This window comes from Nannospalax galili, unplaced genomic scaffold (assembly GCF_000622305.1).
Source record: "Nannospalax galili isolate Female #2095 unplaced genomic scaffold, S.galili_v1.0 scaffold107, whole genome shotgun sequence".
Lineage (NCBI taxonomy): Eukaryota > Metazoa > Chordata > Mammalia > Rodentia > Spalacidae > Nannospalax > Nannospalax galili.
In genome coordinates this window covers 385,753-402,249 of record NW_008358490.1, presented here as the reverse complement: position 1 = coordinate 402,249, position 16,497 = coordinate 385,753, and the positions used below count along the sequence as shown (strand labels likewise).

Sequence of the window (16,497 nt, the reverse complement as noted above, 5' to 3'; positions counted from 1 at the left end):
CAAGTCAAGATCAATATCACTCTCATTATTTAGTAATATGCCAAGCAAAATTTTAGGCATCTTTTACATATAATAAGATTTAGGAATATAAAGTACAGCTTTTTCTTTAGGCTGGAGGGAGTCTTCTTTCAATTAATGAAATTCTCTGGTTGTCTTTATTTTCTAGACGTATGCTGCTGGGAAGTCACAATTAGTGGCAGGTTTTACTTATCAATTTAGAGGACTGGAGATCATAGCACAATGAAATTTTTTGTATAATAGGTCAAATTTATATAAATTTAAATGTTTCTCCAGCAGAATAAGTTTTGTGGTCACTATGGAGTTTAGCTGGGATGTCTCAACCAGGAATAATTCTTTTAACAGAATTTTCCCAACTTTAAGACAGTGTTCATTTAACAAATGAAGGCTTTACCCAATTAAAAAAAATCATATTTACCATTTGGAAAAATATAACTAAATATCTTATTTGGTAAACAGATAAAGCAAAAATCCCTGGTTTTCTAAGCCATTCTTTGTCAACATTATGAAGAGCAGATCAATTTTTAAAAAAATACCTTCATTGTCTTAAACAGAATTAACATTAATTATATTTCAGTGTAACAGAATTTTGATCTTAGCAATTATAATTAAGTTTAAACAATATTATAATGATCCTTTAGAGACTTGACATGTAAAAATCTTTTTATCTAAACTATCCTTTATATCTGTAACTCTTCTATCTTTAGGTTTTATATTTTATATACCCTATATAACTTACTTGGACCTTCATAACTTGCTTAGACTTTCAAACATTGTTTTAGCCATTTTAGTTTAAAGACAAGTTACCATGCAAAAGTTGTTCAGACATCCCTGTTCTCACATCCTTCTAGTTTTTATGAGACAAAGTAACATTAACAAATCCCAAATTACATTTGAAGCAAGAGCTGTAAAACAGCTGTTAAACAACTTTAGATCCTAAATTATCTTGTTACCAAGAAAGGCATAAAAGCTTTATACAGCCACCCTGTAACTGTCGGTTATTTTTAGAATTTAGAAAACAATTTTTATGAATAACCCATAACATTTAAATGAAAACCCAGGAGGTCAGTTCTGAAACACCAAATGTACATATCTTCAGATTGGGCAAATGAAAATTAAAGAAGTCAAATGAAAACTTAGGAAGGTAGTTTGGAAACACAAAGTATGTGTTAAAGTTGTTAGACATAAACATTATGAGCTTAGGAGTAACCACAGGTCTTATTATTTAAACTACCTTTTTTTAAAAATAAATATTGGACATAAAATGTTAAAAGATGAGACAAATTGAGTGTTGAGTGGCAGACCTAAGACAGTTGACAAATGCATGGTAACAGCTTGTTCTGACTAACATGTCATTGTTTGAATCCTTAGCATGAAATTTTATGGGGCCAAGTTGAAAGCTATCTGCATTTAGACAGAGCTTCAAGGTGCTGCCAAAGTGGTACACAAGGGGAGGGGGTCAGAAGAGAAAGGTTTGAGTTGGAGAGCTTCACAGAGGAGTTTCACTCCCCAGGAAGGGCTAAACACATTTTAAAGTAACATGTAACTATTGAGAAGGACAGACAGATTTTGTAGGAGTTTTGGAAGACAGGGAGGTAGTTTAAACACCCTCCCTGTTTCTGTTAAGCCACTTGCATCAGTGCTGAGCAAACACTAAGGCAGCCAGAGCCTGGGGTGGGGGAGAAGAAGCTGGACCATGAGGTTTTTAAAAACATTTTTATTTAATGTGTGAGTGTTTTGCCTGCATGTATGCAAGTACACTCATGTTATGCACGCAGTGCCAACAGAGGCCAGAGGAGGGCATCAAATTCCCTGGAACTGGAATTGCAGATGGTTGTTAGCTGCCATGTGGGTGCTGGGAACAAGACCCGAGTTCATTGCAAGAGCAGCCAGTGCTCTTAACCACTGATCCATCTCTCCAGCCCTCCTGTGAGTTTTGATCTGATTCATAGGATGAAAACTTACCAACTTGGAAAGTCAAACTGTACACTGGGAAGCCTGGGAGGTTCCAGGCAGGCGCCCATGTGGAGAGGGCATGAGAGGCTGGGAAGCAAAGAGAAATGGCAGGCTTTTATGGAGTAACAGAATTTGAAAACCCATGTAGGAGTTTCAACCGGCAAAGAGGGCACAGTTGAAGGTAGAAAAAGGCTTTAATGTGGAGTCACTTACTACTTGCCACTGTGCTGTATGTAGTTCTCTGAAGAATTTTTATTTCAAAGGCACCATCTTCAGGCCACCCAGAGGTACTGTCTAATTTATGCTGTGGCCAAATGCTATCATAATAAAAGGCTGTCTCGGGAGCTGGAGAGATGGCTCAGCAGTTAAGAACACTAGTTGTTCTTGCAGAAGACCCAGGTTCAAATCCCAGCACCCACATGGCAGCTAACAACTGTCTGTAACTCCAGTCTCAGGGGATCAGCTGCCTCTTCTGACTTCCGCAGGCATTGCATGACACGGATGCACTTACCTACATGAAGGCAATACACACATACACATTAAAAAAAAAAAAAAAGCTTGTCTCTTTGATCTGATTTCTCCTCCAGAATCAAGTGTTTTGAGATAGATTATGTGGAAGACGTCTGAGGGGAGAGTCTTAAGTAGTTGAGACTGAGCAGTATCCATCATAGAGCCTAGTCAATCAAGCAAGTGGAGAACAGCAAGGGGGAAAATGTCCCTGTGCCTCTTAGGTGTTTCCCGCAGGGGTGACAAATGTTACAACCAGTAAACCAAAGATGGTATTGAACATCCGCAAATGTCCTGTGGTTTGAACTGGTCTGAGCCATGCCTAGAGGAGACATCTGACTCAGTGCTGAAATTTTACCTGGTCCTGAGATGGACAAGTGCCTCAAAAACTGGAAAGACTCACCAGAAGAGGATGGAGGCTGGTGTGGGGTGCAGAAAAATAGTTGCAAGAGGAGGGGGAGGTTGCCAAGGTGTAATCTGTTCAGTGGAGTCCCATCTGAGTTACAGGCACCAATATAAATGGTTTTGCATAGGGGTGGGGTTCAAGAGAGACACTGACAGGACACAGAAGTAGCAGATTGAGGCCTTCCTGGCCTACCTAGTCAGTTCTAAGTTATCCAGGGCTATATAGTTAGTCCCTGTCTCAAAGCGGGGAGGGGGACACTGAGACGGATTGCTGAGGAGTAAGGAGTTTATTCAAAGAGTTATTAGTGCCATGGACAGACAGAGAGCAGCTTTGGCCTCCGCATCAGAGACAACATGGCAAGAGAGGAAATCGGGCCCATGTGGTAGAAGTGGGGGCTCTTCTTATACCTTTCTGAAGATGGGGAGGTTTCATGCACAACTCTGTAGCCAGACTCTCTGATTCCTAGACAGGAGGCAGGGAACAGGGTAGGGAGCAGGATCTGTGGCCTCTTTGATAGAAACTCACTTCCCCAGGTGAGAGATTCTGGCATTGGGAAGTGTGTTAGCAAGAGACAGTGTCTCAGTTGGGTGCCTATTGCCATCTGTGAGAGAGGAAGAGCTGCTGTAGGTATTATGGCCTGAGTACCAGGCTGGGTTCTAATACAACATTCTTATAGTAGAGAGCAGCTTACAGGCTTATGGCTCAGAACCTAGGCCTCAAGTCCCTGAGCACAGGAAACTTCCCAAATCAATTTACCAAGTATGTGTTAAGTATCTGTAGTGGATCTGACATTGTTGTAGGCATTGGGATTACATTGATGAGCAAAAGCATACATAGTAGTGTCTCATTTAATTTATAGTCTACTAGGAAGCCAGATATAATGACTATTTCATACAAGCTGAAATAAAATTGTGCTTTCATGGTTGCTATGAAGAAGTAGTAGATAGGAGCCTAGATCTGGTCAGGGAGTCCATGGAAGGCTTCATAAGAGAAGTGATACTTGAGCTAAAAGATTTTTTTAATTGAATTTTTGTGGTTTTCATACAATATAATTTAATGGTATTTAGATCCCCTCCCCTATCTGTACCTTCCCTTATTGCTCGCCCCCAATATAATATACTCTAACACACACACACACACACACACACACACACACACACACATATGAGCATAGAGTCTAATTTGTGTCCCCAAATGTCCTTCAGTGTGGGTCCATCCACTGGAGCCTGGTTAATCTACCAAGAGTCCCATCCTTGAAAGAGAAATCTCTCCCCTCCCATCCACTACAGGTTGCCAAAAGTTCTGTAGGCTGCATTGGGGTTTCTTACCCACTTCCCTGGGTCTGTGCTGGGATTTTGTCTGATGAGCTTGCATAAGACTTGTGCATGCTGTTACCATTGCTGTGAGTACATATGAGTAATGACCAGCTATCTGGAAAACTCTGTTTCCTTGTGGTCATCCACCACCTCTGACTTTTACAATCTTTCCACCCCCTCTTTCTCAATGATCCCTGAGCCTTGGGAAGCGGAAGTTTGACATAGGTGTCCTATTCAGGGATAAGCACTCTGCAGCCTCTTGTTCTCTGTACATTGACCAGTTTGGGTTTCTGTTACTCACCATCTACTGCATAAGGAAATGTCTCGGATGAGAGATGAGAGATGTACTAATCTATGGGTATACCAATAAAGTCATTGGAAGTCAGTTTAATACTCAAGTATTTAGTAGAAAACTAGTATTAGGTTCTTCCTTATGTCCTGTGACCTGCCCAGCCTCAAGTTCCTAAGCCTGATATTTCAGGTATGGGATCCATCCTTTGAAGTAAACCTTAAATCCAATTAGAGAGTGGTTGATTACTCTCATAGTATTCGTACCACTATTGCACCAGTGGGTATATCTTGCCAAACCAGTTGTAGTTCACCGGATTCACAGCTGGGTAAGGTTGATGATTATTTTTTCCTTGTGGTAGCATACATAGCACCTTTGGCTCTAGGAAAGCTAGCCAGTAGAGCTGAGCCTGTAAGTCAGCACCAGCTGATTTCTCCTTGTTTGTTCTGCATTGAGATAAAATTTTAACTGTTCTTCTCAGAGGCAGGATCAATATTTCAGTCAGGAATGGCAGTGGGGGCAGCAGCAGAGCCAGTACAGCTGGAGCCCAGATGGGTAAAGGGGGTGATGCAGTGGCTGGGACAGTAGCTTACTCTGACTCTGTAGGTCACACATTGGTCTCATTTGTCCCATCCTGTCCCATCCTGCTCCCCTCCCTCAGCTCTATTCTAAGAGTAATTCAAAGCCACTGAGGGAGTTTAAACAGGTTGTGTGCTTGGAGTGCGGCTAGGGGTGGGGAGAGGTGGGGGAAAAACAACCTGACCTTTTAAAAGAGCAGTCTGGAAAGTCTCCAGGTGTCTGCCAACATTCCAAAGGATCATTTGATTTTACAGAGCCACATGAAGACATGCTCCCAGCCTCTGCATGAGGATACCTTCGGTGGACACCTCAAAGTTGGCTTGGCCCAGATTGCAGCTATGGAAATCTCCCGGGGCAACCACAGAGATAACAAAGCTGTGATCCGCTATCTGCCTTGGCTCTATCACCCTCCTTCTGCAATGCAGCAAGGGTGAGACACTTATTATTCCAGAAACAAGGGTAAACAAGACAGGAGTGCTTCTAAGTTCCTGATGCTTAGCCAGAGCTCATGGTCATAGTGAAACATGATTGGTTACAAAGATGGAGATCAGGGACCATCGTCATACTTGTTTGCTGACCCTGGGCATTTTGTGGCATGCTGCCTATAAAAGAATCTTTCTGGGGGCTGGAGAGATGGCTCAACGGTTAAGAGCACTGACTGCTCTTGCAGAGGACCCTGGTTCAATTCCCAGCACCCACATGGTGGCTACTAACCATCCTTAACTCCAGTTGCAGGGAAATCCGAAGTCCTCTTCTTACCGAGGCATTGCATGACACGGGTGCACTCATACATGCAGGCAATATGCTCATACACATAAAATAAAAATAATAAAATATTAAAAAAGACTCCCTCTATATACAAAGCCTCGTTCATTTGCACAGATGATGAAAACGTAAAGCTTAGAACTACCACTTTAACTCTGGATTTCAACTAGTTAATAAACCAGGTGTGGATCGTGCACTTAAGTGGCCTGTGCTTTCAAGCATGCTTAATTTATAGGTGGAGCAAGAGGCATTAGTAGGAATGAAACGGCCTGTGAGGAGGCCCAAGCCCCTCACCTGCCTCTTTGGAGGCTGAAGACAGGCATGCATGGGCTGGGTTCCTTGGGAACTCAAAGCAGGCTTGCTTGGGCCTGCTAGTTCATCTTCCTATAGAGGTCAGGATTGAGGGGGAGTTGGGAGAAGAAAACTGTTGTGATCAGCTCTTCTGTTCCCTACCCTCCCATGAGGATGTTAGGGAAGAACTTCCTGATGAGAAGAAAAGATTGAGAAAGAGGCCAGGGAGGCAGCCAGACTGTGGCAGAATGGTACTTAATCTTGTGCTACCAAAGCTGCTCCTTGCTGAAGGTGTAATCCAGGATTAATGCAGGAGACAAAGAAAACAGATAGGTCAGGTTTCTACTCTGTTGTTTTAGGGTTTTGCTTTATGTAATTGCCTGAAAGACTGTTAATCCTTTCCTCCAATAAGTATTCGCTGGGCATCTGACAGAAAAGGAAACATAAAATCACCTTTAGCACTTCCTTCTCTAACAGACCTAAAGAATTCATCGAGTGCGTCTCCCACATCCGTCTACTGTCCTGGTTGCTCCTGGGGTCCCTCACTCATAATGCTGTCTGCCCCAATGCCTCCTCTCCCTGCCTCCCCATACCTCTGGATGCAGGATCCCACATTGCAGATCATCTTATTGTTATCCTGATTGGATTTCCAGAGCAATCAAAGGTAAGTGATTTCTTCAAGATTTGGACCATATGCATTGAAACTGCTAATGGAAACCCTTATCAGCCAATTATGTTTATCTGAGAAGTAAATGCATCTTATCATTCGCCCTCCTGTAGATGTTAGAAAAGCAGCTTTGTGCTAATGCCTTATTTAAAATTGTTTAAATTCCCAGACTGTCTTTTCTCCCTCTAAATTGTTTTTTGGCTTACTTTTATGAAGATAAATTATAGAATTTCTGCAAGAAGAGTTGGTTTTCCAGGCATTTCTGTCTCAAAACAATAAGGAGAAATAAAAGGCTAGAAATACAATAAAAATTCCATGATCAGTTTTCAGAACCGAAGATGAAGTGGAGGAAAATTTGTGCTCTATATGATTCTTTGTGTCCTGTCTTTTCAACTCAAATCTCGTAGGACACATGAAAATACGAAGGCAGGTGTGGAGCGCAGCAAAGCACACTGGGAACACCTGCACAGAGGAAGTTTGTAAACTGTGGAGACAAATGGTGTGCTCAAGGGAATAGCGTAAAGCCCAGGCAAGCATTAGTCAGGATGCGGTATGTGGGAACCAGACACTGCTAATCAGCTGCCAGGAGCCCAGGGCCCTTTCCTGAGCTTGGGAAAGCGATGGGAAATCCCAGTGGGTTTAGGAGTCGTTGAGGTTTAGGCTGGAGCAATCTCTGTGATAAAATGGAGCGTTCGCCCAAACAACCTGTGTGATGCTTGCAAAAGGAACTGGGCAGCCAGTTTCTGCTCTCAGCCAAGATCTATCTGTGTTGGATCCTTAAGGATGGCGCTCATAACTTTGTGAATTCAGGAAAGTTATTTAACCTTTCTCAGCTTCAGTTTTTCATTCAGTGGACAGTAGGATGGCTTGAGAGTCGTGGAGGGGGTCTGTGGAAAGCCCTTGGCACTGTCCCTGTGTTGTCAGAGCTCACACAGTATGTACTCACCACCAGCAGGCGTTTCTATCACAGCTGCTGCAGCTGTGCTATATGGTTGTCAAAAGCAGGGCAGAGGGTTCCCACATGTCACCTCTTTACTCCTAGTGCTGCCCTTTGAAGAGGCTCCTGTTATCCCAGCTTTATAGATCTGGTAATAAACCAACATGGTATAATAGAATTATTTTCTTCACCTAGTTTAGGGATGGAAATGTCAGTTTCATAAAAGGACAAGGGGAGTGGGTAGATTTATTCTGCAAATTAAGGTGTCCTCTCCTGGAAAGAGGCTTTGTTCTTTGAGCACACTCCCACTGACAGAAAAGAGCACATTCAAGATGAATCACGAGTCTGTAACTGGGATAATTTCTTTGTGCTTCTGCGGCGCTCTCTGGCAGACCACATCCTGTGACCATGGAATACATCCCTGTCTTCCTTTCCAGACCTCTGTGCTCCACATGTGCTCCCTCTTCCACGCATTCATCTTTGCTCAGCTCTGGACAGTATACTGCGAGCAAAGTGCTGTGGCAACAAATGTCCAAAACCAGAATGAATTCAGCTTCACGGCCGTACTGACAGCACTGGAATTTTGGAGTAGAGTGACACCTAGCATCCTTCAGCTGATGGCCCACAACAAAGTGGTGAGTTTATGAGGTTCCTTCCTAGGAAGGCATCTCAAAATGTCTAATTGAAAATCCCAAAATAAGTATATAATGTAATGTGTATGTTAAATAGCCTGGTTTAGGCATGCCACCATACATACATGTATCAAAGCATCATGCACTCTCTATGCCAGAAAAACTTTTAAACTCCCAAATACAAAGAAAGCACTTTTTGTCTTTTCTACCTAGCACCAAATGACCTGTCTATGAAATTTTTGCCTTTCAGATGCCTCAGTGCTCTAAAGGCAGAGGATTAGGAGAAAGAGCCACATCGTTTTGAATTGCAAAGCATTTTGAGTAAACCTTAACTATTAGATCATCTTCTGTGGTGGTCTAAAAGCAAACTAAACACAAGAGGTCATTCTACTAGGATCTCAAGACCTGTAGAGAGTCCTCTTAACCATTCCCTGTCCTCAAATCTATTTTAATGTCTGTGGCTCCTCAAGAGAGGGGGCTGTTCCAGATTGCACTAGAAACATCTGGGGAATGGTTAGCCTGTACCCACTTCATTGAACTAACTTGGATTGACCCTTGTGAAGCCAGTTGGAGGTGTGTGTGGGGGGATTTGTGAAGAGTCCTGGGGTTCATTTGCTATTTGGAGAATTCTCAGCTGGAGGGGCAGCAGACAATGTCTTGGTTACAGGGCTCCATCAGTGAGGGTCTAGTCTGTGAGCAGTCAGGAACCTGGATGCATACTCCAGTGATGATTCTTGGGCCAGGAACCTAACACTGTCCTGTCCCTAGAAGGCATTGGGCTTGATGTCTTAGTTGAGGAATGTTTTCTGTTAGCTCTACTAAGGAAAGTGGATTGCATATTTTCTTTAAGTGAAACACTTTCATTTCTTTAGAGACAATGTTACAATTTTATATATAGAAAGATGGTTGGGTTCAATGTAAAGGAAGTTTATGTAAATTTTTAGAGTTCACAAGCAGTTTGGGATGCTGTAGAAATAATTATGTTTATTGAATCACAGATTCTGTGGCTAAAAAGAACTCAGGTATCAAATTTTCTATATGTTATTTTGGAGACAGAAAAAGTAGGGCTTTACACTTAAGCTAGAGATTAACATTTATTTTCAATTGTCATTAGTGTTTTGAAAGCATTGTGTGCTCCCCCAAATTCCTCTAGACATTCAAATGTTATAAATGAATGTATTACCTGTGAATTTCTTACAGATGATGTTATAAACTAATCTTAATAGATTTTATTTTGAAAAATTTGTTCAGCCAAATAAACTGGTCTGGTAAAACCTCCCAGGAGTATTTAAACATTCAATGAGGGGTACTTGAATTGTTCTTTTGGACTTTTGTGAAAGTGGCTCCCTGTGCCACAGGGGATAAAGCCCAAGAAGCAGATCTGCAGTATAGTAAACAGCCATTCTCCAAGAAGCTCCATGTAGTGAAGAAAAGTCAAGATGGAGAGAGAGACAAGCCCAAAGGATGCTGAGGATAAAGATGAAAGATGCTGGAGCCATGTGTTCTCCAGTGGAAGCCACAGTGCAGTGCAGATTAGTGAGAGCCATGCTTGAACTCCAATGCCAGCCAGGCCTGAGTGGGGTAAAGAAGGAAGGACAACTCTACAGCCTTGGGAAATATCTATAAGTCCTTCTGGAATGAGGTTTTAGAGGTGAATGGACAAAACTCTCTGTGGTCTCCTGCAGTCATTATGTAGAAGGCCCTTCTGGGTACAGAGTACTGGTCCTCTGTGGCTGCTGACTAGTTTACGAGGTTTCCAGTTCACTGGGAGTGGAGCATTGATCTTCATGTTTGCTGTTTCAGATGGTGGAAATGGTGTGTCTCCATGTGATCAGTTTAATGGAGGCATTGCAAGAATGCAATTCAACCATTTTTGTCAAGGTAGGAAAATCTCATGATTTTTATAGGCCATTTCATACTGCCAAAAATAAATGTGGATTTTTTTGACTATGCACTCCAAAGAGAAAAGTAAAATGGATTTAGTTTTAATACGCAGCGTTGGGAATGGAGGACTGGCTTCTATAATACCTTACGACACGGCTGTTATGCTATTTCTGCTTTTGATTTACCACTGTCACACACTCTTCCATGTCAGATCATGGCTCCATGTAATACAGGAGTTAAAATGTTACTGGGGAACATTGAAGATGACCCTGTGGCAATGCAGATCTGTTTGTGATAACTTACTTTGCGAAAGATATTTAGAAAGCCAGAGGGACTGCTCTGCCATTCTTTGACTTGGTGCCTGGTGCTTTCTCTACGACAGTTTAGTTTCAATTGTTATTGTTTTAAACTGGTATGTAGTATATGAAGATAAATCAAGCACTCATTCTCTTTCTAGGGTCTTCAGAAACAGCCTAGTAAGCCATCAGATTAGAGAACGAGGGGATCTGGCTTCCCAGTCCGTCAATCTTCTAGCTTCCCTCTTCCTCGATGGTCTAGCATCCCACCTTTCTCCCACTGATGACTTTTCCTCCTTGCATCATTCCCTTTTTGACTTTCGTTCCTATGTGCTCTTGTCTTGGCCGCCGCCATCACCACCACCACTACCATCGGTTCACCAGAGTGCAGCAGTTCACAGCCTCATAACCTGCCACTTCACTCCTTAGCTTGCTCCACTCCTGGTTAAAGACACTTGCCATGCTAACTTCTCATGCTGTGCTGAAGAGCAGCAGTTCGTTTCCAGGAAATACGTGACTGTTACCAGATAGTGCAAGGTTATTGGTTCAAATGGTAGCGATATACTTAGCTCAAAACAGAAAAAGTCAACACTATGAGAAAAACTGACAATTGGATTATCCTGCCTGATTTTATTATTTACAGCTGTCACTAAAGTATAATTACCATATGCCAAACTATGCATATTTAAGTTGTGTAGTTTGATGAGTTTTGATATCTATTACTTCTTTTAAATATTTTTACATATTTTAATTTTTACATTTATTTGTTTATTGTATGTGAAGTATCTGTGTGCATGTGTATGTGTGTGGGTGCCAGCATGCGATGGTGCACATGTGGAGGTAAGAGGACAACATTTCGGGTTGGTTCTCCTTCCGCCTAGGTCCCAGGGATCAAATGAACTCAGGTCATCAGGCTTGGTTGTGAGTGCCTTTACCTGCTGAGCCATCTTGCCAGCCTAATACCTGTTACTTCTATACCCTTCAAAACCAAGAATGAGCATAGCCATTGCCTCCAAAAGGCCCTTATACCCCTTTATGGTGCTTCTGTTCTACCACTTCCTGTCCCCAGATAACTGTTGATCTGATTTCTGTCATTATGATTAGTTTATACTCCAGAATTTTCTATAAATGAATTCAAACCATGCATATACTTTTCTGTCTTCATTATCTTACTCATTATACTGAAATTAATCCATGTTCTTGCATGTATCCATTGGCCGTTAGTTTTTAGTTTTGATAGAAGTTCATTATCTGAATATACTATACCTTGGTTATTCATTTGTGTCAGTTGGACATTGGAGGTGTTTCCAGCTTAGGGCTCATATTAAAGCTGTTACAAATAGTCACATATAAATCTTCACATGCATATATGTTTTTCTGTATATTGGGTAATTACCTAGAAGTGAACTGCTGGGTTGTTTGTTGTTGTATGTTTTGCTTTTAAAGAAACCGGCAGACTGTTTTCCAAGGTGATTATGCTCTGTTGCATTTGCACTAGCAATGTATAAGCATTCCAGTTCCTCCATGGTACTTGACATAGTCAGATTTTTATTAGTGTGTATTAATTATCCAGAATACTGGGCTTCATTGTGACATTTTGTACATGCATGAATTGTATGATGTAGTCAGTCTTCCATATTAAAATATTCTGAGAATTGTGTGCTCACATCTTATGGTTTCAACCATATTTTCCTGCTAACAAATGATGTTAAAATTCTTTTCATTTGCTTGTTCATTTTGTGTATATCTGTTTGGTGAAGCACCTATTATTTGTATTTTATTGGGTTTAATTTTGTTCTTATTGAATAGTGAGATACAAATCTTTTTGTCAGAATGTGAGAGCAAAGTTTTCTTTTTATGGGTTGTCTTTTCATTATCTTGACAGTGAAGAGCAGTTCTTGATTTTGACAAAGTACCGTTTATCAAATCTCCCTCCCTCCCCCTTCCCTCTTTTTCTAAGACATGTAGCAAAGGCTGGCCTTAGACTTTAATTATGCTTACTATGTACCCAGGGCTGGCTTTGGATCCTGATCTTGCCTTCACCTCTCCTGATCCACCTGCTCTATCTCTCAGGCACTGAGATTACAGGCATGCATCTCCATGTCCAGTTCTCTGTTTTTCCTTCTATCATTTCGTATCTATAGAAAAATCTTTGCCTCATGTAAAGTTTCCTTTTTCCTTCTTCCCTCCCTGCCTCTCTTCCTTTCTTCTTTCCTTGGCAGGAGGGTAAGTCTTGCTTGGTTGAAGGGGAGGTTTTACCATCAAGTTCATTTCTAAGGGCCAGAATAAATAGGAGTGAGATGAATGTAGTTCAGTTAGGAAGGAAGTCTTCCATTTATTCTATAGCACACAGTAAAATAAAAGGAAAGGTAACACTTGTTTTGGTTAAAACAACAACAATAAAAAGCCCCATTTTTCATGTTCTTGCTCAGTTTTCTGGATATTGTCTCTGGAGAAGAAAAAGAAGAGGACACACAGCATTACAGAACCCCAAATAAATTACATCTAATTCTTACTGACAGCTTTGTAGGAACTACTAGTAAAAGCAAACTAGAAAGAATGTCAAGCCAGCGTTCCTGAAAAGGAGAACTGCTGGGTTCTGCAATGCTGTCAGTAATGTTCCCTTCGGTCATGTGATTCATGAATCACAAACCAGAGGGCACCTAGCAGGTGTGTATATTAGAATCATATGTTACATCAGTGAGAGGAGAACAAAACCCCTTCTAGGACTAGCATTATTGTTCCTCTTGCTTGCCTTATATGGAACAGGGTAAGGTGTCCTCCCAGAGTCAGAGCACTTGGCGCTCCCTGACTGCCAACCTGCCTGAGCCCATCAGGATTCTCAGATGTTTCCTAACTATCAAGAGGTGTATAGGCCACTTCCATATGACAGTCAGCAGGAGTCCTGGAGACACTGGGCCACTTAGACTGTCTAAATGAGCTGGTCCTACTAAGGCCATAGAGAATAGCCTTATTATCACCGATATTTGTCATGAGAGTTGGGGGCTTCAGGGACCTGAAGAGGGTATCATTTACTGATATTTTTGAGCTTCAGTTCAGTGACATTTGGCACACCCCGTGATTCATACTTGAACACAGTATTAATCCTAGAAATATTCACTGCCTTCAGTATAAACCAGTACTTAGTATATACTAAGTATATTCATTTAGGGGTGTTAAGGAATAAGCAGCATCAGAACAGAATGTTAAAAGTAAAAAGCAACCAGATTCAGAGCTGGAAGCAAAGGCATAGGAAGAAATGCAGTTTACCACTCCACCAAGGGTTTTAAGCATTGAGACTGGCAGCCTGTGGCTCTGACTCTGTGCTCAGAGGTCCTTTATCTGCACTCTGCATCCCGGCAGGCACGCTTCCTGGTTCTTTGGTTTGGCTCACTGCACCTGGGTCTTTCAGTTTGCCCAGGCTAGCGGCCTCAGCCTCTTTGACCGTTTCTTATTTGAAATAGCAAATTCTGGGCTGAAGAGATGGTTCTGTGATTAAGAGCAATGGTTGCTCTTGCAGAGAAGCTGAATTTGATTTCCAGCACCCACATGGCAACTAACAACCATCTGTCACTCCAGTTTCAGGGGAATCCGATGCCCTCTTCTGACCTCTACGGACACTGTACAACATGGTACAATGAAAACTGGCTGATAGAAAACCAATGATGTGGGGGCTGGAGAGATGGCTCAGCAGTTAAGAGCACTATCTGTTTTTTGCAGAAGACTCAGGTTTGAATCCCAGCACCCACATGGTAGCTAACAACTGTCAATAACTCCAGGTCCAGGGCATCTGACGCCCTCTTCTGTCATCCATGGGCATTGCACAACATTGGTACACTTACATACAGGCAGGCAATACACTCATACACATAAAATAAAAATAATAATATATTTAAAAAAGAAATAGCATCTGCAGACCATCACAGGTTGTCTCTGCTGGTAGAATCTCTCTGCATTCCCCCAAACTATCCCTGGTCTACCCTGACCTCCAAGCAGCCTCCACATTGGGCCCTGACTTCATTCTACATGGGTTTCTTCATCTTTCTTCAACCTTCTCAATCACAGTTCTGCTCGTGGTGAATGGGGTACTACTCTGCCCCTCTTTGAAATGTGCCTCCAGTCTCTTCATGGTGTTCTTCCATCCCCTCTTCATAAGAATACCAGCTGTGTTGGATTAGAGCCCTCACCACCAACATGATCCCATCTTAACTGACTACATCTTTAATAACTTCATTTCCAAAGTCACATTCTGAGTCAAGTTAGGTTAGGACTACAATGTGCATTTTATGGAAATACAATTTAATCCATAACAGTCCTTCTGCTATGTTGGAGTGAGGGCTGGAACAGTGTCATGCAAGTGGCAAGTATGAAAGTGGCAACATAAACCTGCATTTCCAAAGTTTCTGGCCCCTTGTCCCCTTTACATTTCACAAACAAGATTTCTGGTGAATACGTGGGAAAATGTGTTCTTTCTCCAACTTCTGGATTTTTCTAGGCCATGAAAATTTATTTACATTTTGACAGACCGAAGTGTGAAGAGGCCAAAGCAGAGAGAAGGGAGCAGCTACTGGAGGCAGTGGAGCCGGGGCTCTTCAGGACCCCAAGGAAGGGCGAGCGACATCAGAGACAAATATCTCAATGCCCAGATCTGTGGGCACCCACATTATAGATTCCTGGCTCCCTCTTGTCTTCTAAAGCTTTTCTTTATGACTCTTAAGAACTTTGCCCCTCAGCACCATGTGAGTCCACCACTGCCATCACCACCCACCTCGCCCCACTCTCTCTGCACACTCCTGTGGAGCTGTGAACATGTTTCTTCTTTACTTCATATCCAAATCTGGCACCTCCAGGGCTGTCTTTCTTTGTCACTGACACATTCTGCACACTGCCCTGCGATATTCTTTTAAGGGCTACAGGCAAACTGAGTGGCCCTTCCACTAAGAGATTCGGCTCTAAAGGTCCTGGGGAGGAAATTCCATTTCAAGAAAGTAAGGATTTAATTAAATAAATACACATTTAATTTCCTGTGCTTTCTTTCAAGAGACCATCAGTCATTTGCTCTAAAGAGTATGTCTTAAGCACTCATGGGGTGCTTATTAACCTCCAAATGCCACCATCTCAGCAGGGTTTGGCCTGAGAAAGACATTTTGCTGATAACGGTAGCTGCGCAGCAGGCCCACGTCCTCTTGTGATGCTGAATGGATTCAGTGTGGCATGTGTTCCCTTCAATAATGGAAGCTTATGTGAGAGAATGGAAACAGTAATAACAAGCCTTCTGTCTTTCTCCATACAGCTGATACCTATGTGGTTGCCAATGATTCAGTCAAATATCAAGGTAAGTCATCTGGGCTGTCTAGACGCTCTGTTTCCTCCAGAGAGCATCAGAGCAGTCAATAGGGATTGTTTGTACTCCCTTTACTACAGAGAAGAAAGAACTTCAGCCTGTTCTGGTCTCACAGGGCTGATAATACAGGAAACCTGTGGGCAGGTAGGGGCCTGCAGAGGGTAACATCAGGGGCTGAGGAAGCACCTCTCCCCAGGTCTGAGCTGGTAAAGTCCATTGATTAGAATGCAAGCCCTATCTTGAGGATACCCATGGACTCTGTTCCCAGGCACACCCTGGGAGCTAAGATTGATTTGCTTGGATGGAAAGAATTCTATTAAAAAAAAAAAAAAACACCATCTAGGGACTGGAGAGATGGCTCAGCGGTTAAGAACACTGGCTGCTCTTGTAGAGTGTTGGATTCCCAGCACCCACATGGTGGCTTAACAACCATCTAACTCCAGTTCCTCTTCTGACTTCCTTGGGCATTGCACGACACGGGTTCACTTACATATATGCATAAAATATTTAAAAAATCATCCCCAAGCCCGTTGTCAGTTTGTGCTTTTCATGGACATGTTATATGGCCTCTGCCCCTTCTTGAGGTCCCCTACTCTGATTTCCAGGGCAT

General features: G+C 42.3%; 1 protein-coding gene across 15 annotated transcripts in view; it reads left to right on the top strand.

Annotated features, from left to right (window-relative positions):
- Positions 1-16,497, top strand: part of Unc79 (unc-79 homolog, NALCN channel complex subunit) — a 246,476-nt gene that overhangs the window by 227,030 nt on the left and 2,949 nt on the right. For all 15 annotated transcript variants that reach the window (XM_008821707.1, XM_008821708.1, XM_008821704.1 and 12 more), the window contains 5 exons: positions 5,326-5,501; positions 6,605-6,791; positions 8,169-8,366; positions 10,167-10,244; positions 15,837-15,878. In XM_008821707.1, coding sequence (XP_008819929.1) covers positions 5,326-5,501; positions 6,605-6,791; positions 8,169-8,366; positions 10,167-10,244; positions 15,837-15,878 — 681 coding nt within the window. The remainder of the gene's footprint in view (positions 1-5,325; positions 5,502-6,604; positions 6,792-8,168; positions 8,367-10,166; positions 10,245-15,836; positions 15,879-16,497) is intronic.